This window comes from Dipodomys spectabilis, unplaced genomic scaffold (assembly GCF_019054845.1).
Source record: "Dipodomys spectabilis isolate Male_0828 unplaced genomic scaffold, ASM1905484v1 ptg000125l, whole genome shotgun sequence".
Lineage (NCBI taxonomy): Eukaryota > Metazoa > Chordata > Mammalia > Rodentia > Heteromyidae > Dipodomys > Dipodomys spectabilis.
In genome coordinates, this window is record NW_024870802.1 from 9,983,667 (window position 1) to 10,007,581 (window position 23,915).

Below are 23,915 nucleotides of genomic sequence, written 5' to 3' on the forward strand. Positions count from 1 at the left end.
CTCCACGAGCAGCTACATGTGGTCCCTTCCTGCACGGAAGCCAGCGGAGCTTCTTCACTGGCTACTGTGGGTTCTCTGGGCTTCCAGAAAGCCCCTCCCCTTTCTAGCTGAGTCCATTGCACTATCGCTCACCCCAGGTGGGTGAGTCATGGTGGGTGGGAGGACAGTAGGGTTGCTTAGGGGTCACTGTGTACCTATAACCATCATCAAGGTGGGGACTGCCAGTCCACGTCAGCTCATGACCTTTGGAGCTTAGAGGGAAGACATGCTTGCTTCTTTTGTGCCTACTTGCCAGTTTACATAGTAGCCCCTTAATGAAGAGGTAGTGTAGAGGGTGAACTGGAGACCAGGGGCCTTCCCCTCCCTGCCTGGGAGCCCCATGCAGCAGATCCGGTATTTGTTAGCACTAGAGGAAGCAGGGGGATGGGACGGTGGGAGCCAGGGCTGGACTGTGGGGAGAGCCGGCCTCCCACTGTCTGTATTCGGGGTGTTTGTCTGTAAGCTGTGGGGAAGGCGGCAGTCAGGACACTGGCTGAGATTGCAGCTCCAAAGGGAAGAGGGCTGGAAAATGTCTGGGCCCCACTGGTAACCTGGGATGGCAGGAAAAGTCAGACATGTGATGGAGAAGGAAAAACAGGGACTGGTTGGTAATTCTGGGGTTTAAAAACCATCAACAAGATTACAGGCTTACCCGCCTCCCTCTAGCCTCCTCTAGAAGTGCTGGGTCTTCTCTTTCTGTAATTACAGCTCCCTACCCCCCCCAAAAAATAATTCTCCCACTCTGTAATCTGGGCTCACTGTTCTCAGGGCCTGCTTCTCCCAGCCCAGTCTCAAATCCACACAGAAGGGTGGTATTCATTCACTCATTCCCACCACAAGCATTTATTGAGCCCCGACTGTGTACTGAGCCACTATAGGCACTGGTAACAAGGCTGAGAACTAAAGGCCAGGCCACTGTTCTTTTTTTTTTTTTGTCGGTCGTAGGGCTTGAACTCTGGGCCTGGGCGCTGTCCCTTAGCTCTTCAGCTCAAGGCGAGCGCTCTACCACTTGAGCTACAGTGCCACTTCCGGTTTTCTGATGGTTTTATTGGAGATAGGAGTCTCACGGTCTCTCCTGCCCGGGCTGGCTTTGAACCGAGATTCTCAGATCTCAGCCTCCTGAGTAGTTAGGATTACAGGCATGAGCCACCAGCGCCTGACAAAGGCCACTGTTCTTGAGAAGCTTATCTTTCAGTAGGAAATTCAGAAAGCAAACAAATGAGCAATTACTAATACATGAAGGAGGTTCTAGGCCTCTTGGGCTTGAAAGAAGCCCAGGAAACCAGGCTGGTGTGTGTTTGTAGTGTAGGCCGGGCAGGTCTCAAGGCGGGTAAGCACTGGAGATCTCCAACCACACAGCCAGGCCATGCTAACGGGTGAGAGTATCTCTGTGATGTGAGGTATTTTCGGCGGAGGGACCACACGATCAGACAATATGTTTAACAGGATCCCTGGGGTTGGCTTGCCTCCCTTAGATAGGAGGCCAGAGAGGAAAGCAGATCAGCCAGCCTGGCGGCAGGGAGGGGAAGGACAGATCTGAGATGCCTGTTGAAGGCACAGCCAAGGGGCTGCACTGGTAGACTGGAAGGAGGGATGAGGGAGAGGTTGAGAATACTGGTGTCCACAGATCTATTTGTGGTGAATAGTCTTTAGGTAGGAAACAGATCAAGTCTCACAGCTGCCCCACTCAAATCCTGCCCAGTGGACTCTACTCCTGGGGGCCAAAGGAAATGGATCCTTCCCTCCTCCCTGAGTCAGTGGAGGCCTTTAGACACTTTGGAAGATGCTTTGTAATAGGTGGCCTCCCTCTACAGCCACCCTGCAGGCACTCTTGTCTCTGGATCCAGTTTTGATGGGGAAGACCAGCAGCAGGTATGGGCATAGTGATATCCATTGATAGGAAAACCCACACCACCTTCTTAGAACATGGTGGGGGCACCTGTGACTCTGTATCTTTGACCTAGTCCCCTACTGCTCTCTTTTCTATGCTCAGGCACATAGACAGAGCCCCAGCCAGCTCTTCCTCCTGGCAGGGCCTGAGCCAGACCTTGGAGTGTACCCCCAGACCATATAAACTAAGGACTCACTCATACAGCCTGGGCCTTGGAAACACTGAACCCACCTTTACCTCCAATGCCCTGAACTGACGTCCATGCAAGAGGCCAAGATGCCAGGATGCCTGCTCTCCAGACCACAAGTGGCCTGAGGGGGCTGGCATGGCCTGAAGGTAGAGTCTGTTCATCTGGATTAGCTTCCAAAGGCTGGAGAGGAAGTCCTAGGGAGGGCTAGGAGGGTTGGAAGGCCTTGCCCATCTCAAGTCATCAGAGGCAGGGTGGCCGGTGACACCCCGTAAGGAAAAAGGCCACATTTGTTTCTCCCAAGGACAGAACTCAAAGGGTCAAGTTTCGCCTTAATGGAAATGAACTGGGAAGGTGAGACCAGCAGGGACCAGAAGAACTCTCAGAGCTGTTGGGGCCAAAGGAAGCTGTGTGACTGCAGCTCTGTGCACCACAGTGTTGCCCAGCTTTGGGCTCATTCCTAGACTTTCTCCTGGAGCTGTTTGTTAAACAAAACACTGCTTTTTTGCAGGGTGGAAATAGGTAAGCCCTGCATTGCATTTCAGCAGTGAAGGCCTTAGAGCTAGACACATAGGGGTTTAAGTCCTGACCCAGCCCCTTCCTAGTTGTGTGGGAGCTGGGCTCCCTCACCTCCATCCTGAGTGTCATTTAGGGACGCCTCTTGGGTGGCAGAGAGCAGAAGTGAGAGCCACTGTGTGGTGGTGAGTTTGTTATCTCATGGCAAGCTGTCCCCTGGGACGAGCCATTCCAGGAGATGGGGCTGCTTCCGTGTTCTGTGTGTGGAGATTAGCTGCTCAAAATGCGGTCTGCAGGTCTGCAGCTTGGGCGCCGTCTGGCAGCTTGATGGCAAGGCTGAGTCTCAGCCCCGCCCCGCCCACTGAGTCAGGTCTGAGTTTAACAAAGGCCTGAGCAGTTTTAAGAAGCTATATCAAAAGGGTCATCAGAGCCCTTTGAAGGGGCTGACTGCTCCATCTTCAGGATGCTTTGGGGTGTTTGGCTATTCAGTTCTATCACCTGATAGACACTACAAAGGTTGCAGTGACAAATCCATTTCTGACCCAAAACAGAGATGCACAGAGAAAGGAGGCTCCCTGAAGTATTCTGGTGAGGGCCAGGCCTTGGCCATACATCCTTATTCATACCTGAGCTGCCCACCTGTTTCTAGTGTCCTGCATCCTGTGGGAAGGGGTCATAATTAACGAGGTCATCTGTCCCCATCACTAGTCTAAGTAGGAGGATGCCTAGTCTCTAGCCATACTCCCTGATCAGATATGAGCCAACTTCTTCTCTCTCTTCCCTTCTAAAGCAGGTGAATCTTAGCTGGGGCGATAGAGTCTTGTGTTTTCTTTTTACTTTTTTTTTTATGCCTCTATCTCTTGGGTAGCAAAGATTACAGGTATATAATGCCATGTTCTATCTGGAAAGTGGGTATTGATTTATTTATTGTTGGTTATGGGGCTTGAACTCAGGGCCTAGGTGCTGTCCCTGAGCCTCTTTGTGCTCAAGGTTAGCGCTCTACCACTTGAGCCACAGTGCCACTTCCAGTTTTTTTTTAAATTAGAGATAAGACTCTCATGGGGACTTTTCTGCCCAGGCTGGCTTTGAACCATGATCCTCAGATCTCAATCTCTTGAGTAGCTAGGATTACAGCCAAGAGCTGCCAGTGCCTGGTAAAGGGAGGTCCTTAAAGGCCACTTAGGTAAAAAGGGTAAGACAAAAATAAACCCAGTTTTATGGAGCCTCTTTTGCTAGTCTATGTAAAAGAATTTTTGAGGGGTTGAGAATGTGGCTTAGTGGTAGAGTGCTTGCCTAGCATGCATGAAGCCCTGGGTTTGATTCCTTAGTACCATATAAACAGAAATGGCCCGAAGTGGCACTGTGACTCAAGTGGTAGAGTACTAGCCTTGAGCAGAAGAAGCTCAGGGACAGTGCTCAGGCCCTGTTTCAAGCCCCAGGACTGGCAAAAAAAAAAAAAAAAAAAATCTTTGCAGGAGCCACAGGAAGAAAGTTGAGACCAGGGGGGTGACTGGCAACGTGGTAGCCTGGTAACATTTCTGGTCTCTTGCCTCTGGTGTGAAGGATGAATTTTCAGGGTTAACAGTTGGGAAGTAGGTAAGGACAGCTTCAACCTGAGGGCTGGCCAATGCTCTTGCTTAAGAGAAAGCCTTGTTCCTTCCTGCAAGAGACATTGGAGCAACTGTTCACAGCTGATCCCTGGGGCTCAAAGGCAACTTTCTGTAGCATTGGCTTCTGGGGAAAAGTTGCAGGGTCTTCTCAGGAGATTTGAACAGATTAAACCTATTGTAAGCAAGAGGACATTTCTGATAAAGCATTGTAACTACCATTTACTAAGATTATATTTTTGCTTTTATTTAATTTAGTGACTGCAAACCTGTTTTATACAGGAAGACTAGAAGGCTGGAGAGGCACATGGTTTGTCAAAGGCCACTTAGCTAATAGGAGACAGAGCTGGCTTCAAACCCAGGTCCTTCACCCAGGCCCAGTCCAAGCTCTGTGTCCTGCTGGGGCTTGCTGCAGAAAGGTACTGAGCTGGAGATTATCAGTCGAGGTTTGGTATAAAATGATAGCTATATTGCCTGCACTAGGGTGTATTAATTTCTTTTTTTGTTTTGAGTTTTATGTATTTAAGATACATATCTATTAGAGGTTAAGCAATATTGTCTTTTTCTTTTTTGGGGTTGGTTGGGGGGCTTGAACTCAGGGCCTGGGCACTGTCCCTGAACTCTTTCCGTCAAGGCTAATACTCTATCACTTTGAATCAAAGTGCCACTTCCAGTTTTCTGGTGATTAATTGAGATGAGTCACATAGCCTTTCTGGCCTGGGCTGGCTTTGAACCACAGTCATTCGATCTCAGCCTCCTGAGTAGCTAGGATTACAGGTGTGAGCCACCAGCACCTGGCAGTATTATCATTTTCCTATGGCAGAGTCTTGTCAGGGTTGTGGTTGTTGTTACTATTATTATTATTATTTTGCTGTTACCCATAAGCTCAATCTTTCCCTACTTTTACCCACCACCTAGTGGCCAATGCCGAAATTGCAGGCATAGTGTCCAGAAGGAAACCATTGACTACTAGAAAAGCTAGCTTTGGAAACATACACTTTGTTTGTTTGTTTGTTTGTTTTTTGGGTCCGGTCGTGGGGCCTGAACTCTGGGCCTGGGCGTTGTCCCTCAGCTCTTCATCTCAAGGCTGGTGCTCTACCACTTGAGCCACAGTGCCACTTCGGCTTTTTTCTTTTTGCTTATGTGGTGCTGAGGAATCGAACCCAGGGCCTCATGCATGCAAGGCAAGTGCTCTACCACTGAGCCACCTTCCAAGCCCCTGGAAACATACACTTAGAAAGTGACCACATAGTGACAATAGCACAGATTCTGTTCTCAAACCACAATTCAACAGGGACTAAAAATGGGTGAGAAATAAACCCTATTTTTCTATGTGGTGAAGAGACTGTAAAGTTTTCACTTGGGACTTCAAATAGAACCTTAGGAAATGTCCCATGGTTTTACTTTTTCATTCCTAAACCTTGAAGAGGGAAGGTTTCTGGGCCTGCTTTGTGGTCCGAAGCTTTTTTGGATGTGCCTGTCTATTTCTCTACTTCTCAGATGATCTCCTGTGCATTATTAGTAGATTTCCAATATTCATTCAGATCCCTTATACATTGCCTGAATTTCTCCATCTGTGATATGCAAGGATTGGACTTAGATACTGTTTTTGTTTTTGTTTTTGTCAGTCATGGGGCCTGAACTCTGGGCCTGAGCACTGACTCTCAGCTCTTCAGCTCAAGACTAGCATTCTACCACTTGAGCCAAAGCACTACTTCTGACTTTTTCTGTTTATGTGGTGCTGAGGAATCAAACCCAGGGCCTCATGCATGCAAGGCAAGCACTCTACCATTGAGCCATCTTCCCAGCCAATACTCTTTTTTCTAAAAGCCATAAAGGCAAGAAGATAAGTGCCTACTGATGGAATATTATACAAAAGGGAAAGCATTTCAAGGTAACTGGGATCTTCTAGGCCTGTCTCAAATCCCACTGTATTAGCAAAATGGGGCTGTCTCTGCATAAGGCTAGCTTTGTGTCCTTCCCCATATCCCCTAATCCCCACCCCCATTTCCTTCAGAAGTCTAGAAAGCCCCCTTGTCTTGAATCTCCACCCTCTCCTGAGGACGCCAGCTGAAAGACAGCACACACAGTCAAGATTTTGACCTTCACCTTAGCCCCTGACTTAGTGAAAAAGACTTCTTATCCTCCCCTCTCAGTTGTGGGTTTTTTTTTTTTGCGGGGTTGAGGGGGGAGTGAGGGAGCTGCTAGAGTTAGCAAGAATTCAATGAAGATATAAATAGAAATATGGGCTATAAATAATAGTGCTCCAAAATATCTGGAGACATGAATACTGGACAGGCAGCAGGGGTCACAAATCACCAAGGCCTGGGTGGTGAGGAACAATTGTTCAGTCACTGTAATGTCTCTTGGGATGCTTCCATCTTGTCAGTGAGGCCTGGAGAAGCCACTCCCTGGGCTGGGGAAGCACCCTCCTTACTGTCATTCTCACATCCATCAACTTGTCAACCTCTGCAAACACCCTCCTCCCTGCTGTTCTCACACCCATCTACCTACCTGTCAACCTTCTTGGTGAACACACAATGCGCAGCAAAGCTGAGTAACCCTGCCTGGTCTCCAGCCGGCCTTTAGCCTGGCAGTGTACAATTTGGGAACATCCAGAAAGCTACCTCTGAGCTGCAGTTTCTTTATCTGTGGTCACATGGAGAGAGTGTGATACACACACACACACACACACACACACACACACACACACACACACACACACCTCTACTTCCTTCCTTCCTTCCTTCCTTCCTTCCTTCCTTCCTTCCTTCCTTCCTTCCTTCCTTCCTTCCTTCCTTCCTGCCTTCCTGCCTGCCTGCCTGCCTGCCTGCCTGCCTGCCTGCCTTCCTGCCTGCCTTTCTTTCTTTCTTTCTTTCTTTCTTTATTTCCTTTCTTCTAGTCCTGGGGCTTGAACTCAGGGCCTGGGCTGTCCCTGAGCTTCTTTTGCTCAAGGCTAGTACTCTACCACTTGAGCCACAGCACCATTTCTGCTCTTTGTATGTGGTACTGGTACTGAGGACTCAAACTCAGAGCTTCATGCATGCTAGGCAAGTGCTCTACCACTAAGCCACATTCCCAACCCTCACTTCCAGTTTTTAAATGGTTAATTGGAGATAAGAGCCTAATGGATTTTCCTGCCCAGGCTGTCTCTGAACCATGATCTTCAGATTTTAGCCTCCTGAGTAACTAGGATTACAGGCATGAGCCACCAGGGCCCAGCCATCCCAAGAGTTTTTAAATGCTAGAATTTGGAAGAAATGGACAACTTCATGGAACTTAGGGCCTGATTTCTTGGACTCAAGTCCCCATCCTGCCCCATTGCTGGCTGTCCTGCCTAGGGCAAGTTACTTAACTGTACTTAGTGGTCTTGCTGAAGGGGAGTGACATGGTGTCTACGTTGTTGGGAGAGAAAAGTGAGTTAATATTTGCAAAGTTCTGAGTCTAGTTCCTGGCATACACTCAACCTGAATGCTTATTAGATAAGGAAACACCTCAGTACATCTCCTGTGCTTGGCTGCTCACAAAGGGTAGCAGGCCCCAGACCTGCCGATCTTGCAGTCTGCAGAGGTAATTCAATGACACGGTGTGCAGGTTCTTTCTAAGCCAGAGTGCCATGCAAGTGGTTCTTCTCACCTCCCAGGGTGTTGGTTTGGCAGATGGTAAGGTGGGCTCCCACCCTCATTGTCCCTGTCCATCATCCCTGCCCTGCACACCCTGCATTTTGTGATGTCTGGGAGAAATGCCAGAGCTGAAGAAGCTTGGAAGATAGTAAAAGAGACCTTTTCTTTTTTCATGTTTTAAAACTTTGTTTTCTAGATAAGGTCTCAGGCTTTTGCCCAGGCTGGTCTCAGACTGCTCTCCTCCTATCTCTGCCTCCCTAGTACCTAGTATTACAGATGTGTACCACCAAAGTAGCTTTGTTTTCATTTTTAATTTTTTCTAGCAGTACTGGGTTTTAACCTGTGCCGTATTTTGCTAAGTTGGCATTATACCACTTGAGCCACTTCACCAGCCTTTTGATTTTTTTTTTTTTTTTTTTTGGGTCCGGTCGTGGGGCCTGAACTCTGGGTCTGGGCGTTGTCCCTCAGCTCTTCAGCTCAAGGCTAGCGCTCTACCACTTGAGCCACAGCGCCACTTCCGGCTTTTTTCTTTTTGCTTATGTGTTGCTGAGGAATCGAACCCAGGGCCTCATGCGTGCAAGGCAAGCACTCTACCACTGAGCCACCTTCCCAGCCCTGTTGATTTGTTTTTGAAATAGGGTCTTGCTAATACTTTTGCCTGGGTTGGGCTTGAACCTTGATTCGCCTATCTTTGATTCCAGAGTAGCTGGGATTACAGGTGTGTGCCACCACACCCAGTGAAAAGGGACTTTTCTGATGCACTCTTATCACGGGCTGCTTAGCAGTAGGTCCATCTTTAAGGGTACAGGTGACAAATGTTTCTAAAAGAAGCAAAGCAAGCTCTTGAAACAAGATAATTTGCTACACGTGAGCTTTAGCCATAACTAATAGAAAGCCCAGGCCTCAAACAGGCAACCTGAGCAGCAAGGTAAAGAAGGCCCAGTCACGTGTGGCTCCGGGCCCAGGCTGCCATGGCTTCCATGTGGGGTATGGGGGCTCCAGATCTGGAGGGTAAATGAATTCTCAGTCTCTCCCAGTCTTTTTCTATTCTAATGTAGTGGGGCCTAGACAAATTCTGTGACTCTTCATTTGGAACTAGTACCATAAAATATCTCAGGTTGAACAAACCCAGAGACGCCCAGCCTCCCATGAACAGTGCTAGGCCCTATATTTTAGTCATCTATATAAAATTCCTCCCCTGGGAAGTCAGATGTATATCACCTCACGTCGTTTCTATGGCCCAGGAATTCAAACACTGCTTAGACTCAGCTTCTCTCCTGAGGTGGAAGTTGGGGCGTTAGAAGTGGGAGTGGTCCTTCCCATGGGGCTGCTTGAGTGTCCTGACAGTGGAGCTTGGCTTCTCTCAGGGTGAAATGTCTAGACGGAGGCCCTGGAGAGCCACCCTGTCATCTCCACAGTGTCTGATGAGTTCCACAGGTCAGCCTCTTCTGGAACGATTGGGGAACAGCCGCTGGGGTCATCGCGGAGGCCGAATCCACGGGTCTCCTGGTTCTCTGAGGCTTTGTAGTGGGTTCAGCCCTTGTCTTGGGCTAGGCTTTGGGGGTAGGAAAATAGCTGAGTTGGAGCCCTTGGGCAGTGTAACGTGTAAATTCAGGGCTGAAATGTCCACCTCAGGCTGCCAGTCCCCAAATAACCACAGACAAAAAGATGAAGGGGCTTGTGTCCTCTCAGATGAAAATTGTGGACCTTGTTCTTGAAGGTCCGGGAACTCTGAGATTTCTGAATATGCCACTTGAGTGGCTTCACTGTGCTCCGTGTGGCCCCTGCGACCAAACTGTCATGTTCTTGCATCACTCATGACCTGTATCAGCGACACACGTGAGGCCCCTCCATCCAGACGCACTGAACTTAGCTGCTCAGATGTGTCTAATCTCTCATCTGTCGGCCTTTGCTCCGGCGCCTCCTCTGCCTGGAACGTTCTTCCACTTCCCTTGGCTCCTACACTTCCTCAGGCCTGTCACCCTTGTGCGTGTCCTCATCAGCTGACAGGACCTCCGAGAGGACCAGGGCCATCACCTCCCAGCCTCTGGGACAGGACCTGGCACTTGAGAGGAATGGAATGAGTGGGTCAGCTAGCGCTGAGCTGTGCCTCCTGGAGAAGATGGGCCAGAAACACTGAGCCCTGGGTGCAGGGAAAGGAAGGAACACAGTAAAAGAATGAAGAACAGGCACCTTCAATTGGCCTAGACAAAGAGACCGTGGTACTTTAAGTCTCATCGCTACTTCTTATCACAGGGTGGCCTTGGGTAGTAACTCTCCTTTCTGACCTCCAGTTTACCCATCTGTGGAATCCAGACAACCCCAGTACCCAGAACTTAGATCCTAGGTTGTTACACAAATCAGATGGAGTAACAAGGAGAAAACACAGGCCAAGTGTTCACCGCTCCGTCTGTCTTCATGGTAGCATCACATCCTTGTACACTGGGCTGGAGGCGTAGAAAGTGGTGGGAGGTTGCTGAACAGAGTGGATCGTCTGGCCTCAGTTCTGCCAGCAGAGCCAGAGTTCCAGGATAGCAGGCTTGGGGGTAGGGGGGTCATTGGCTATCCCGAGAACCAAGCAGCCTCTCAGGAAAGCTGGGATTTCCCATGGTCCTCTGCAGCCCAGGATTTTCCTCCTTCCAGTCACTACCTGCTTTCCCTGCTGCCTCTTCCCTAGAACTGGGCCCTGGATGTCCCTGCCCCCCACCCCCCACCGTGGACTGGGCCACCGCAAGAGGCTACCAGGAGGCTCAGCCTAGCACCCTCGACTCCTTTCCTGAGGGCAGCTCCTCTTAGGGAGGAGCTGAGGCTACCGGGCTGAATGGGGCCCTTTATTTCTGGTTCCCCTCAGGAAGGCAAGCCGCTGCCCACCACGCCCACCACACCCACACCTACTCAGAGTGGAGCCGGGATAGCTTGGCCCTGGTGCTGCTCTCTGAGTTAATCTGGTCCTGGAGGGTGAGTCCACTCTCACCACCAACCACCCTGCCATCCTATCCCCCCTCTGAGGAACAGCCCCTGTATGTGTGTATGAATGAGAGACACCCAGAGTGAGGTTGTGTGGACTCACACTCATCTACACCTGCCATCTGCCTCCTGAGTGCCGGGCTTGGGAGTGACTTGTGCTAGGATTTGAAGGCAGGTTCTAGGCGTGGTCAGTGGGCACACAGCCAGGTATGCTTACAGAGATGGGAGATGAGACCCAGGAAGGAGAGAGGAGCCAAGTCCTGCTAGTTTACATTTTATTCCCAGAGCCTGGACAATGGAAAAAGAGTTACATCTAAGAATATTATTCTGCTGGGTTTTGGCAATTCAAACCTGTAATCCTAGCTACTCAGGAGGCTGAGATCTGAGGATCACGGTTTGAAGCCAGCCAGGGCAGAAAAGTCCTCCTGAGACTTTTATCTCTAACTAACCACTCAAAATCCAGCTTAAGTGGTAGAGAGCTAGGCTTGAGCTCAAAGAGGTTCAGGAACAGTGCTTAAGTCCTGAGTTCAAGCCCCGCAACTAACAGGGGGAAAAAAAAAAGAATAATGTTATTCTGACAGCTGGGAGGAAAACTAGAAACAAGATCAGGGCAAGACAAGGAATAAAGACTTTAGAAGGCTGGACTGAGTGCCCTGATGCATACTTGTAGTCTGTTATCTGTAAGGCTGAGACTGAAGCCTCTGAGCCTCAGGGTTTGAAGGCAGCCTGACCAATGTAGGGAAACTTGCCTCAAGAAAGAAAAAGAAAAAACAAAACATTCAAAGTAAACCTGGGACCCACAGGCTACTAACCAGATTCTCAGTAACCTGCTCCATGCTTCTTTGTAACTACTCTAGTCTGGTACCCTATTTGGTGAATGAGAAGACTGATACCCAGGAAGCATACCTGTCCACTCCCTATGCAGCGCCCAAGGCTGCCCTAGGGCCGGGTTCTTTGTCTCTAAGCTGGCCAGGGGAGGAGCAACCCTCTAGGAGATGTGGAATTGGGTGGAGACTCATTGCACCAATGGGGGATGGAGGGACTGGGTGACTGCAGCTAGGGGAGGTACGGGCCTCTGGAGGGGAAGCCAGGTGGGCAGACTGGGTACCTGGGAAACATTTGTGGTGCTTGGATGCCACATGCCAGCAAGGACAAGATAGGACCAAGCTGTACCTACCTTGTCAGTAATGGGGCTTGAACTCGGGGCCTGGGCACTGTCACTCAGCTCTTTGGCTCAAGGCTAGCATTCTGTCACTTTGAATCACAGCCCTAATTCTAGTTTTCTGGTAATTAATTGGAAATAAGAGTCTCATGGACTCTCCTGATGGGACTGGCTTTGAACCAAGATCCTCAGATCTCAGCCTCCTGGGTAGCCAGGATCATGGGAGTGTGAGCCCGGCTCAGCCCAGGATTTCTACCAGCGATTCCTGCTCTGTACTGGCCCCACCTTCCCAGCCTGGCACTGGCGGCAGGAAGAAGGTCCTGCACTTCATGCCTGGATACTGCCAGGCCTGCTTTCTTTTTGGCCTTAAGGAACAAGTTAAGCCCTGTTCAATCTGTTTCAGTCCTCTGTCATCTGCCTGGCGATGCTTATCGTATTTTGAGGGCAGCATCTGCCGGGCTTTGAAGAGAGGCAGCAGCCAGCCCTGCCATAAAGGGGCGGCAGGACATTTACAAGCAGTCTTTAAGGCCCTGTGGTCTGGGCTTCCTTAATGGGGATTTTCCTCCCCCCCCCCCCCCCCCCCTTCCCTTTCCCTTTAACACAGTTTCAGGCTCCACTTTCCAAATGTGGTTTGGATTTCTCACAGAGGAATCGAGACTGCGGAACTCCTTCCAGGCCCTCCCTGCCCTCACCCCTCTCGGATGACTGTGCCAAAGCCAGAGCAAAGGAAGAAAGTGTGGCTCCTGTGGCTGTATCGTGGGGAAGGGGGCAGCCTGGGTGGGAAAGCAGTGAGAGCCAACACCTCTGACCTGGCGCCTGAGCCGCAGGCACACCCGCCAAGCCCTGTGGAGGGCCTTGCAGGAGCATCTGGGACCCATGCCCCTGGGACCAGCCTTTAGGTGGGGGCAGGGAAGGGGCCCTGTTGGGGTCTTGTGTCTTCCATAATTATCCCTTGACCACTGGTATCATTGGCTCTGGGCTTCCTCCAGCACAGAGGAAGGCTGTGAAGGTCCTGCTCAGAGCCAATGTTCTGTTGGTCCTGTGACCCCTCACACCTGCTGTTGCTTTCTACCCAGTGTCTCTTCCTCCCCTACGGCTGCACACGAAGTTATCAGGCAGCCAAAACAAAGAAGACCAAGAAACCAGAGATACCAAGTCTGTGACATTATTCCCCAAGAAAAATGGCAGGGGTCTCCTTTTTTTTTTTTTTTTTTTTTATAGTCCTGGGGCTTGAAATCTAAGCCTAGGCACTGTCCCTGAGCTTCTTTTGCTCAAGGCTAACACGCTACCACTTGAGCCACAGCGCCACTTCCGGCTTTTTCTATTTATGTGGTAGTAAGGAATCGGATCCAGGACTTCATGCATGCTAGGCAAGCACTCTACTGCTAAGCCACATCCCAGCCCTTTCCATTGTTTTATTTTTATTTATTTTTTTTGGGGGGGGTCCAGTTGTGGGGCCTGAACTCTGGGCCTGGGCGCTGTCCCTCAGCTCTTCAGCTCAAGGCTAGCGCTCTACCGCTTGAGCCACAGCGCCACTTCCGGCTTTTTTCTTTTTGCTTATGTGGTGCTGAGGAATCGAACCCAGGGCCTCTTGCATGCAAGGCAAGTGCTCTACCACTGAGCCACCTTCCCAGCCCCCCTTTCCCTTGTTTTAATGAATCAGCTTTTATCTCCTTCCTAGTGGAGCTCCATAGCGGAGCTCTCTGTCTGATGATAGTCTGCACTGTACCTTCTGTCTGCAGGGTGGGAAACACAGTCTGACTCCTGGAAGTGTGGGAGGAAACTGAGGCACTAGCAAGTGCATACCGTGCTGTGTGCCCAACCTGTGCTACATGAACAGATGGGAAGAAGGAGCTGCAGACCAAGTGTGCAAAGATAAATGGAGAGCCAGTTACACATGACTTTCCTGTACATAGGTGACCTTGCTGGCTTGGGCTGGCTGGTGACCCATCCTGCAGGGATAGGGAAGTCAGTCCCCCTCCATCCCTTTCTGCCTGCTCAAGTCTGCTTCCTAGCACAAGCAGGCCTCCACTTGAAGGAGCCCACTTGGCCAGAAGTGCCCACATCAGTGCCCCCAGGAGCAGCCTTTGGGAACACCTCAGCCTCAGTGAGGGGACTCACTCACTGTGTTCTGTCACCTCCTGGAGGTCCCTCGTAGGACTACATTCCAGCTGCCTGTGATCATTCTTCGTGCCCTGCTTTACTCTCCCCTAATCTGGCAATCGCCTTCCACCTATGCCAGATATTAATAATGTCGGCTAGGTGAAGCTCCAGGCTTTTATCTGGTAAGCTTAGCAGTTGTGAGAGAAAGAAGGGTCAGGGCTGACCTTCACTGGCCCAGATCAGATCCCCCTGCCCATCCCCAAGCCGATCACTGTGACTCAGATTAATTAGGCTGAGTCTTATGTTTACCTATTGTCAAGGGGTGTGGTTAGCACTACCAGCTCCATAAGGACAAGGAATGGAGAGGCCTCTTCTCAGCAGGGCAGACTGGGACAATCACAAATGTGAGTTATAATTCTCAGTGAGACTTCATCACATCCCATGCCAGGCTCCACAGGCCCCACCAATGCCCTAACACACAGCAGAAAGTAGTGAATGACAGTGTTGCGTATGTTCTAAGAAAAGGAAGATTATTCCTAAGCTCAACCAATCCTTAAGGAAAGACTCTGTAAAGGGGGCTTTGGCCCTAGACATTGACAGCCACACAAGGACCAATGAATTGAGATTCTCAATTCAGTGCACTGGACTGAGGCTGTAGCTCAGTAGTAGAGTGCTTGCCTAGCATGCATGAGGTCCTGGGTTCAATACTCAGTACTGTGTGCACGCACGCATGCGTGCGCACACACACACACACACACACATACACACACGAAGTGGCCAAATTGAACTGACTGGAAAAGAAGTACATATCGATCTATTTATCACACTAGGTCTGAGGGATTGGCATCTCCTTCCTGTGGGAGATGTCTCAGCCCTCTGGCAGCAGCCTGAATGGCAGCAGTCTGTGTGGACTCCGAGGCAGGCTAGGAAAGCCAGGATGTATCCCTTGGTGTTAGCTTGTGCCTGCCCTGGAAATAGCCACCCACAAAGTAGGAATAGGAATTCCTGCCTGGCTGGCAGAAATGTATGCTGATTTCCCAAGAAGGGATGGGCCTGAACACAAAACATAGCATGTGGGTTGGGCCGCGCTTGATATTTACTTGTGAGGTCACTGGAGAGCCATGTTCACGTCAGACATTGATCCTGCCAGAGACTCAGACCCAGTGAGTTGACCAAGTTATTCATAGGCGTCCAAGATGGCAGCCTCCAAGGACAGGCCCTGGGCACTCAGCCTTGGGCACCTCTTATCCCCTGGGAGAGGTGATCTCCTTTCTCTTCTTTTCTTGATTAGGGAGGGGACATAGAAGCAGGTGGTGGCCAGCTGAGATGCTGAGAAGATAGAAGGGAGGGGACAGGAGGATCCCTGTAGCTGCCGTAGCCACAATCACAGGGCTCATGAACAAATGTCTCTTTTCTAGGCAAGATCCTCTTCCGGAGAAGCCACATCCGAGACGTAGCTGTGAAGAGACTGAAGCCCATCGATGAATACTGCCGGGTAGGGATGGGTCTGGCGGTGGGGTGGGAGGACTAGGGGAGGAGATGGACCCTCTGTCTGAGGGGCTGGCCCTCTGTGAGGAGGGAAGCTGCCTGTACAAAGCCTTGCTGAAGCCTGGCATTTTCTACCCCTTGCAGTTGGAGTGGGTGTCTCTCAGGGAGGGGTCTCCCTGGGGCTGGGCCACCCTGTGGGATGCCAGGTCTTCGGGTCACAGCACAGGCTTTGCTCCTTTCTGAACATGTGCATGTTTACAAAACACTGGCTTAAATCACTTCCACCAGCTTGGGAGCTCTGCGGGGCCTCCTGCTGAAGGGATTTTGTGTGTGGCATTTTACTAGGTATTGAAGGACTGTTTCTTTGAGCTCCTTTAGAGCTGGAATTAGTTCTGAGCTAAGTGGCATTTGGAATGCATATCTGTTTAATCACACAAGTCTTGATACATACAAATGTTAGTACACACATATGTGTAGAGGTGAATGATGGCCCCCTCCCGCTTTCCCTGTTTTTCTGTGTTACACACACACACACACACACACACACACACACACACACACACACACGAACAGCTAATGTCAAAGAGCAAACAGGAGAGCAAGACCAACAGATTTGACAGAGCTCTGTTATAAATCATAGTCCATTTGTCTTTCTGCCTTTTTCCTCTTCTTTTGAGGCACTGGGCTTGGAGTGCTGCCTTTATGAATTGATAGCAGTCCAGGACCCTTGCTGTGAGGTTGAGAAGCTGTCCTTCCTTGGCCTTGGCACATGGCCTCTGGGCAAGTTGTCAACTTGGGCAAGTTATTCAACTTCTTTGAGCCCCAGTTTCCACTCCTGTGAAATAGGAAGGAGAAAGGTCCTCTCTGTAGAGAGTGGTGATGGCAATGGAGTGGACACTCGGCAGTACAGTATCTGGCTCAGGAGCATCCAATAGATATTTTATGTATTATTATAAAGTATACACATTTATATTATATAAGTAAATTAAAAAGTATTAATTAAGAACAAATAATAGACTGGAGTATTTCAGTAGTAGAGTGCTTGCATAGAGTGAGTGAAGTCTTGAGTTTAATTCCTAGCATGAGAGAAAGAGAGTCTTTTGAGGAACCTCCATACTGCTTTCCAAAGTGGTTGAAGAAGTTTACATTCCCACCAACAATGCAGTAGGGTTCCCTTCTGTCCACATCCCCTCCAGCATCTGTTGTTATTGGAGTCCTTGATTTTTGCCATTCTAACTGGGGTGAGGTGGTATCTCAATGTTGTTTTGATTTGCATTTCTTTTATGGCTAGGGAGGTTGAGCATTTCTTCATGTATCTATCGGCCATCCTTTTTTCCTCTTCAGAGAAGTTTCTCTGTAAGTCTTTAGCCCACTTATTTATTGGGCAGTTGTTTCTTTGAGGATTTGTTGTTGGGGGATTTAATTTTTTGAGTTCCAGGTATATTTTAGATATGAGGCCCTTGTCTGTTGTTTGGCCAGTGAAGATCTTCTTCCAATCTGTGGGCTTTCTATTGATCTTGCTGGCTATGTCTTTTGCCATGCAGAAGCTCTGCAATTTCATTTGTCCAAACTTTCTTTGATTTGTTGTGTTTCTGGGTCTCTATTAAGAAAATTTGAGCCTGTGCCAAGAAGACCTAGGGTTTCTCCTATTCCATCCTGTAATGTTTTCATAGTGTCTGCTTTGACTCTGAGATCTTTGATCCATTTGGAGTTGGTTCTGGTGCAGGGTGATGTATAAGGATCTAGCTTTAGTTTTCTACAAGTGATTAACCAGTTTTGCCAGCACCATTAACTGAAGAGGCTGCCTTTCTTTCAATCTATTTTTTTAAGCTCCCTTATCGAAGATTAGATGGCTATATGTCTGTGGGTTCATTTCTGGATTTTCATTTCTATTCCATTGGTCCTGTTCTTGTGCCAATACCAAGCTGTTTTGATTACTATGGCTTTGTAGTAGAGTTTGAAATTTGGTATTGATATTCCTCCAGCATTGTTCTTTCTGTTAAGGATCATTTTTGCTGTTCGGGGTCTTTTATTGTTCCATATGAATTTTTGGATTGCCTCTTCTATTGGAAATTTTTTTAAAGGATTAAATAACTTAATGTTTTATTCTTTTAAACATTTTTAAAAATGTTTTCTTTTCAAGCCAGTGACTTTTAGAGTAATATAATTTTGTAGTTAAGTCAGATTTGGTGGTGCGTGCCTGTAACTCCAGTACTTGAGAGGCAGAAGCAATAGGATCAAGGTCAGCCTGGACTATATAGTGAGTTCAAGGCTGGCCTGAGCTATATAGTAAGGCCCTGTCTCAGAAAAACCAAGAACTCTGGATACAGTACCCACTGCCCTGGGGTCCATCCCTATCACCAAAAAGTTGTTTCGTAGTTTAAAAACTTGCTTCTAATTAAACAAAACTAACTGTGGACTCTGACTCAAGAATATTTTACCTGGGGGCCATGGCTCATATCTGTAATCCTAGCTACTAGGGAGGCTGAGATCTGAGGATTGTGGTTTGAAGCCAGCGTGGGCAGGAAAGTTTATGAGACTCTTATCTCCAGTTAACCAGCCAAAAAGCTGGAAGTGGAGCTGTGGCTCAAGTGGTGGAGTGCTAGCCTTGAGCAAACAAGCTAAGGGATGGTACCTAGGCCCTGAGTTTAAGGCCCAGGACTGGCATGTTTGCATGTAACCTCCCTCCCTCCTCCCCTAACTTATGTGCAAGCACACACACACAGAATCTTATAATTCTGAGTCATTATTCTTAGCCATAAAAGTGGTTCCATCAGAACTGACTTGTTAAATTAAGTGGCATTCTTAAGCCTCTGGGAAGACAAGCTCTCCCATTTGCCTCCCATTAAACCCAAGTTTGAATTTTATGTAGGTTATGCTTGGGTCACATGCCTTGTTCTAAAAGGATGCCCCAATGAAGAATTGGATGAATTGCCCTAAGCCAGATGCCCCTCTTCTTAGATCAATATTCACTTTTCTCTTTAAAAGCCACTCACTGTTTCTATCTAGTTAAACTGATGGCTGCAGCCTGGGCTTTTATTCCTTTCTCTCAAGAAGTTAAGTAGACGGCAAAGCTAATGGTAGGGGAGGCAGAGGGCAGGGGTTTCCAGCTGGGATTTATGACACAAATCAGCCTGGTCCGGAGCTGGGGAGCCCAGAGCATCTGCAGTGACTGGGGAAAAAGCATCTCCCTCACTGGGCAGAGAGGAAACTGATAGTGTCTTATCTTGAACTCCTGCTTTGAACAGGGCTTCTGCCTCAGGGGCTCTGGGGCTCCTGTGCGTGCTGCTGCTTGGCTGGGCCTCCTAACTTGATTATATGGGTAGGAGATGCATCAGGGGGGGCTGGCCACCAGACAGCCATCTGTGGGACAGGCATTTACTCTGAGAATGAGGCAGTCGGGGCTGTACACACTGACCTTTAATTCTGCTGAACTAGAAAGCTGGGATCTGTGCTCTGATTGTCTGAAAAACCCACTGATCTTGGAAGGGTCAGTGGGGATAAGGCAGCAGCGGTGGTCACTGCCACCCAAAACACAGCTCTGTGTGGGGAGGGGGGACGGGGGTGTTGTATTCCCATCCCTGTCCAATGTCTGACCATTCAGCATCACTCCCTACCAGCCAACTTTTACAGCCAGGTCCATGTGCTGCCTGTTCCATGGCCAGACATTGTGCTTGGATGTACATTGCTCAGAGCCTCTAGGGTCTTTATTTATAGTTCCTTTTATACCCAGCTGGGCTGGGCCCGCCAGTCTCTTCTCCCCTCAGACCTATGGGACAGTGTGAGGTTGGGTGGGAGGTTCAAGTGCACCTTGAATTGTGAAGCTGGCTCTTTACTCAGATGTGGAAAGCCTGACCATGACCTGGATCCCCCAGGGGATCCAGCCCTGGATGGCTAGCCCACATTTTGTGCAGTGACACGGTGACAGCTCAGATCTCACTGTTCATCTTGTACATGGGTATGGAGCTGATTTGGAGATCACCATGGAACAGTTACTAAGTGCCACCTACGCAATTGTTTTGTGTGACATTTGGGGGCCAGGTGTTTATCGAGAGGGGCTCCGAAGGCATTTCTTCAACTGTACATCAATTTAATGGGCAACGGGATCATGTGGTTATGATCTAATGATTCTGGGGCCTCAATAAGTTGGAGACTGATCGAACTAGTGAGCATGAGCTGTAGTGTGGGAACTAGACTCACGATTTCATATGTGACTCCATTTATTCTGTTCCTGGGCAGTGGGAGAAATATGTGAGTGGTGAGTGTGTGTGTGTGTGTGTAAGAGACAGACAGACAGAGAATGTGCTAGCATGGTCAACTCATCTGTGGCATGTTTGAGGCATTTATTCACACATCTGTTTCCTGGCCTGTGTGACTAGACAGATCTAGCTGCCCTCGTGGCTGAGCTTGTTTGAATTCTTTTTTTGGAGGTGAGGAGTTCAGCAGTCAGACAGAGGCATGAAGTCTGAGCACACCCAGAGGCCAGCACACCTCCGGCATTCTCTTGGACTTGCTCACTTTTTTAATTTTTGAGGTACAAGTGTTTAATCTCAGGATTTATAATACTTCCTAGTCAGGTACTCCCCAGAATGAGTCACACCCCGGGCCCTGCTTGGGTTTTGAGATAGGATCTGGTGAATTTCTCCCCCACCCCCAGGCTCATCTTCACACTGATCTTTCTAGCTCTTCCTCTAGATTGGCTGAGAATCTAGGTAGGAAACACCAGGTCCAGCCCTCCAGCTCACTCACTATTATCTCCGTGTCCCAGACTGGAAACTAAGGCTTTCACGTGGCGGAGATGACTGGTCCCAAGTATTCTGTATCTTACCGTGAATTTTTCATAGATTCTCCCCTTAGGGGGAATGATGTTTGTCCTGTGGTCCTCTTTCTGTGGATGAACCTTGGGCAGGACGTGTGGTGCTAAATGAGGGAGACTGAGGCAAGGAAAGGCTGACCATTCGTGTGCTTGGAAGAGCCTGGTAGAAACTAGTAGAATCTCTCCATTTCCTGGCAGACCCAAGAATGGGGTTTCCAGCCTTTCTTAGCAAGAAAGCTGCCAGCATCCCTGTTCTTAGAGGCCCTAGGGGAGGCCTAGCCCCAGCTGAGTGCTGAGCCTCTCAGCCTGGCCCTCTGGGCTGCCTGCTAGTGCTGCTTGGGTCTCTCCACAGCATCCTGTAGTCTAGTCAGCCTGTTTGCAAAGCAACTAGGAATGCAGTTAGCTCACAGCGGCCTCCTGGGAGAGACCTTGTAGTTGTACTCCTGGTGAAGCTGAACCCCCACTGTCCTGTTACCCCCCCCCCCCACGCCACCTCCTGCACCGAGTGCTCCCTGCATACCTCTGCTCTGTGGGACAGACACTTAACTTCTACCCCAAACCAGGAGTTCCTCAAGGCATCCTGTTATCTTCCTATGGTCATTAGTAAGCAGAAAGCTGGCCCCAAGGGTGGGGGGGGGGGGGGGGGGAGGAGGGTCTAGCCAGAGTCTGTTGATAAGATAGATCACTAGGAGGAAATTACTTCAAGAAGTTGACCTGTTCTCTCTGCCCCAGCATCTTAGAGTCCCTAGGAAATGGCTTCAGCTGCCACAGGAGTTAGACACTATTAACATTAAACCAGAGCTGCTATTTGGTCCTTCAAATACTGTGTTGTATACAAGTTCCTCAGCCCCACAGCTTTTCTTGGGAAGAACCGCCTGGCAGGTTGGAGGTAATGGCCAGGGGCTGGGGTGTGGACACAGTGGGAGGTGAAGCAGGCTGGACTCAGCTCCCCTCCGGCACTAGTGTGTCCAACCACCTGGGAGTGCTGGGAGTCGTGGGCTTGGTGTAGGGGTAAGGTTGCACGAGCATCTGCTGAGTAGCTGTAGCTCCTCCCATGCCCCCGTGCTGCGTGTATCTCCACAGACCAGATCTCACTCCTCTGTCTGACTGGAGGGCTTGGATACATCCCATGGCCAAACCTGGGGGAGGGGCAGGAGCTGAGACCCAGGGCAGTTGTAGGACTGAAAAGAGATCCCTGGCAGTCTAGCCACATCTGTAGTGGTACTTGGACCACTTGGTACACCCCCTGCCCACAGCCCTCCCCGGCCTCTGTACCTTCCCATCACAGGCTAGTCGGGCCGGAAGGAGGGTATAAAACACCTCAGGGACCATGCTGAGGGGACGAGGCCAGGCCCACGTAGCCCTCACCTGAGTCAAGCTCTGTAGAAAGACTGTTACTCTTGGTGTTGATGGGTGGATCGGACAGATGGGCTCAGTGGCGATGGCACCATTGGCAGGCTTAAGGCCATGATCCCTAGAGACCATGGAGCTGGAAGGACCTTCAGAGTGTCCCTCACCTGGGCTCACCCAGCCCTGTGCCCTGGACTGTCACGGGGCTGCTCCAGCTTGGCAGTCTGACCTGTAAGGAAGGCAGTAGAGCAGCAGATTGCACAGAGAAGGGCTCCAGGCTCCCTTGTCTGCTGGAAGATCCTGCCACATACTGGTAGTATGGCCTTGGGGAACGACTTAACCTCTCTGGGCTTTTGTTTCCTCTGTAAACTTTGACTCACAATCCCGACCTTCTCTTAGAATTGCTGTTTACACCAGTCAGTTCCCCAGCAAAGTTCCCGCAGGACTTCTCAGAGGCTTTGCCATGCCAGTGGGCATGGTGGTCCCCAAGGCCAGCTGGGCTGGGGGAGGGGGAGTCTTCCAGCATCATTTCACATATGCCCATAGAAGTCACTTTTCCTTATCATGCAGTTGTTCCATAAGATAGTCTTTGAAATTCCAGGGCTAGGCTATTTGATCCTGAAAAAGTCAATAGCCAGAGAGGCAAAGTGAGCTACCCAGGGCACACAGCAACTACGTAACTGCAGAACTGGAGCTGGGGTAGAGGTGTCTTCTGAGGCCCATTCTGGTGCTTTTCTATTGTGCACCACCAATTTTACTTAAAAAAATGATGGCTAACTGGAGGTATGGCTCAAGTGGCAGAGCACCTGCCTAGCAAACCCTTGTACCAAAAGCAACAACAAAAAAGATGATGACAATAAGGTTATAACAGTGAACAAGGACAGCATTTACTTGGGAACCATGCTGGCTCCTTGTACCCATCTTAACAGGCAGTGGTTAGCATGTCACATTCAATCTACAGAACTGAGAGAGGGCAGGCAATACATCCAGTATCACACAGCCTGTGAACTGTAGTGCCAGAACTCAAACCCAAGTCACATGCACCATGTGTGTCTCCTTGCTGATCTGAGACTTGGGCCCAATGCCACCCCCACCACTACCCGATATCTGGCCCCTACCCTGCCATCCTGGGCACTGGGCTTGGGGTTTCCCAGCTCTGGCAATTACTGTGGTCCCAACCCAGAAACAGACAGCTCAACACCAGCTTCTCTTGCCAAGTGGTTTTGGCCAGAACGGGGTCTGGCGGCAGCTCTGAAGGCATTGGCGCTGGGCTGGGAGCCTCTTGTCAGCCTGCAATCAGGAGCCTCCCCGTGCTCCCTGTGGGCTCCCTATTAAGTAAAGATGCTGCCACTAAAGGCCTCTTTGTCTGAAGCCCTCATAGCCCACGCGTCCTCTGCCCCCACGCTGCTCTCTGTCAGCATGAAGAGCCCCTCTGTTCACTGTGGTGCTGGGGTTTGTGCCCAGCGTAGGGATAGCGCTGAGCTGGGAGGCGCAGGCACGGAGGGCCAGCTGAAACTTGCCTTGTTCCTTCTGCGCTGCAGAGAGATCACCAGACAGGCAGCGACTGCATGCAGCCTTGCCCTGCCTCCGGCCATCCCCAGCAACCCTTGGCTTTCCTTCCAGGGATCCCTAGCGCTCCCCCCATCTACTTCTCTATCTCCCTATCTGCCGGCTGTCTCTCTGCCTCTTTCCCTCAGTTTTTCTTTTCCCCTTCCTTCTGCCCTTCCAACAGGAGGAAACAGCATAGTCTATATATACTAGGTGCCGTTGGGTAGCCTTTGGGGGCTTAGTCCTACCCCTAGCCTAACCCTACAGCTTGGGCTCCGCCATCCCAACCATGTCCTGAGCACAGGCTTGGATTTGCCACTTACCTATGTATGGCTTCACCCCCACCCCACCACCTCAGTGTCCTCATCCCAACTGGAGGCAGAGGTCTCTACCCCCATGATGAAATGGGGTGACTCATCATTCGACACACACTGTCAAGGGCATGTCATGTCTTCCTGATTCCTTGTAGCAGCAGTGCCCAGGCTTCACCATTGTAGGATGATTGCAGGGGTTGGGGCCTGGCACAGGGCAGTACCTGGCAGGGGAGTACTAGCTCACATCATGTTCACTTTCCTTTTCTATTTCCTGGTTGTCCATGGAGGTATTGATGACCCATGG

The 23,915-nt window shown here is 49.9% G+C and overlaps 1 protein-coding gene across 1 annotated transcript in view; it reads left to right on the plus strand.

Moving 5' to 3' along the window:
* Sh3pxd2a (SH3 and PX domains 2A) overlaps window positions 1-23,915 on the plus strand; it is a 192,728-nt gene that overhangs the window by 75,131 nt on the left and 93,682 nt on the right. The window contains exon 4 of the mRNA XM_042689196.1: window positions 15,514-15,590. Within this exon, the coding sequence (XP_042545130.1) occupies window positions 15,514-15,590 (77 nt within the window). The remainder of the gene's footprint in view (window positions 1-15,513; window positions 15,591-23,915) is intronic.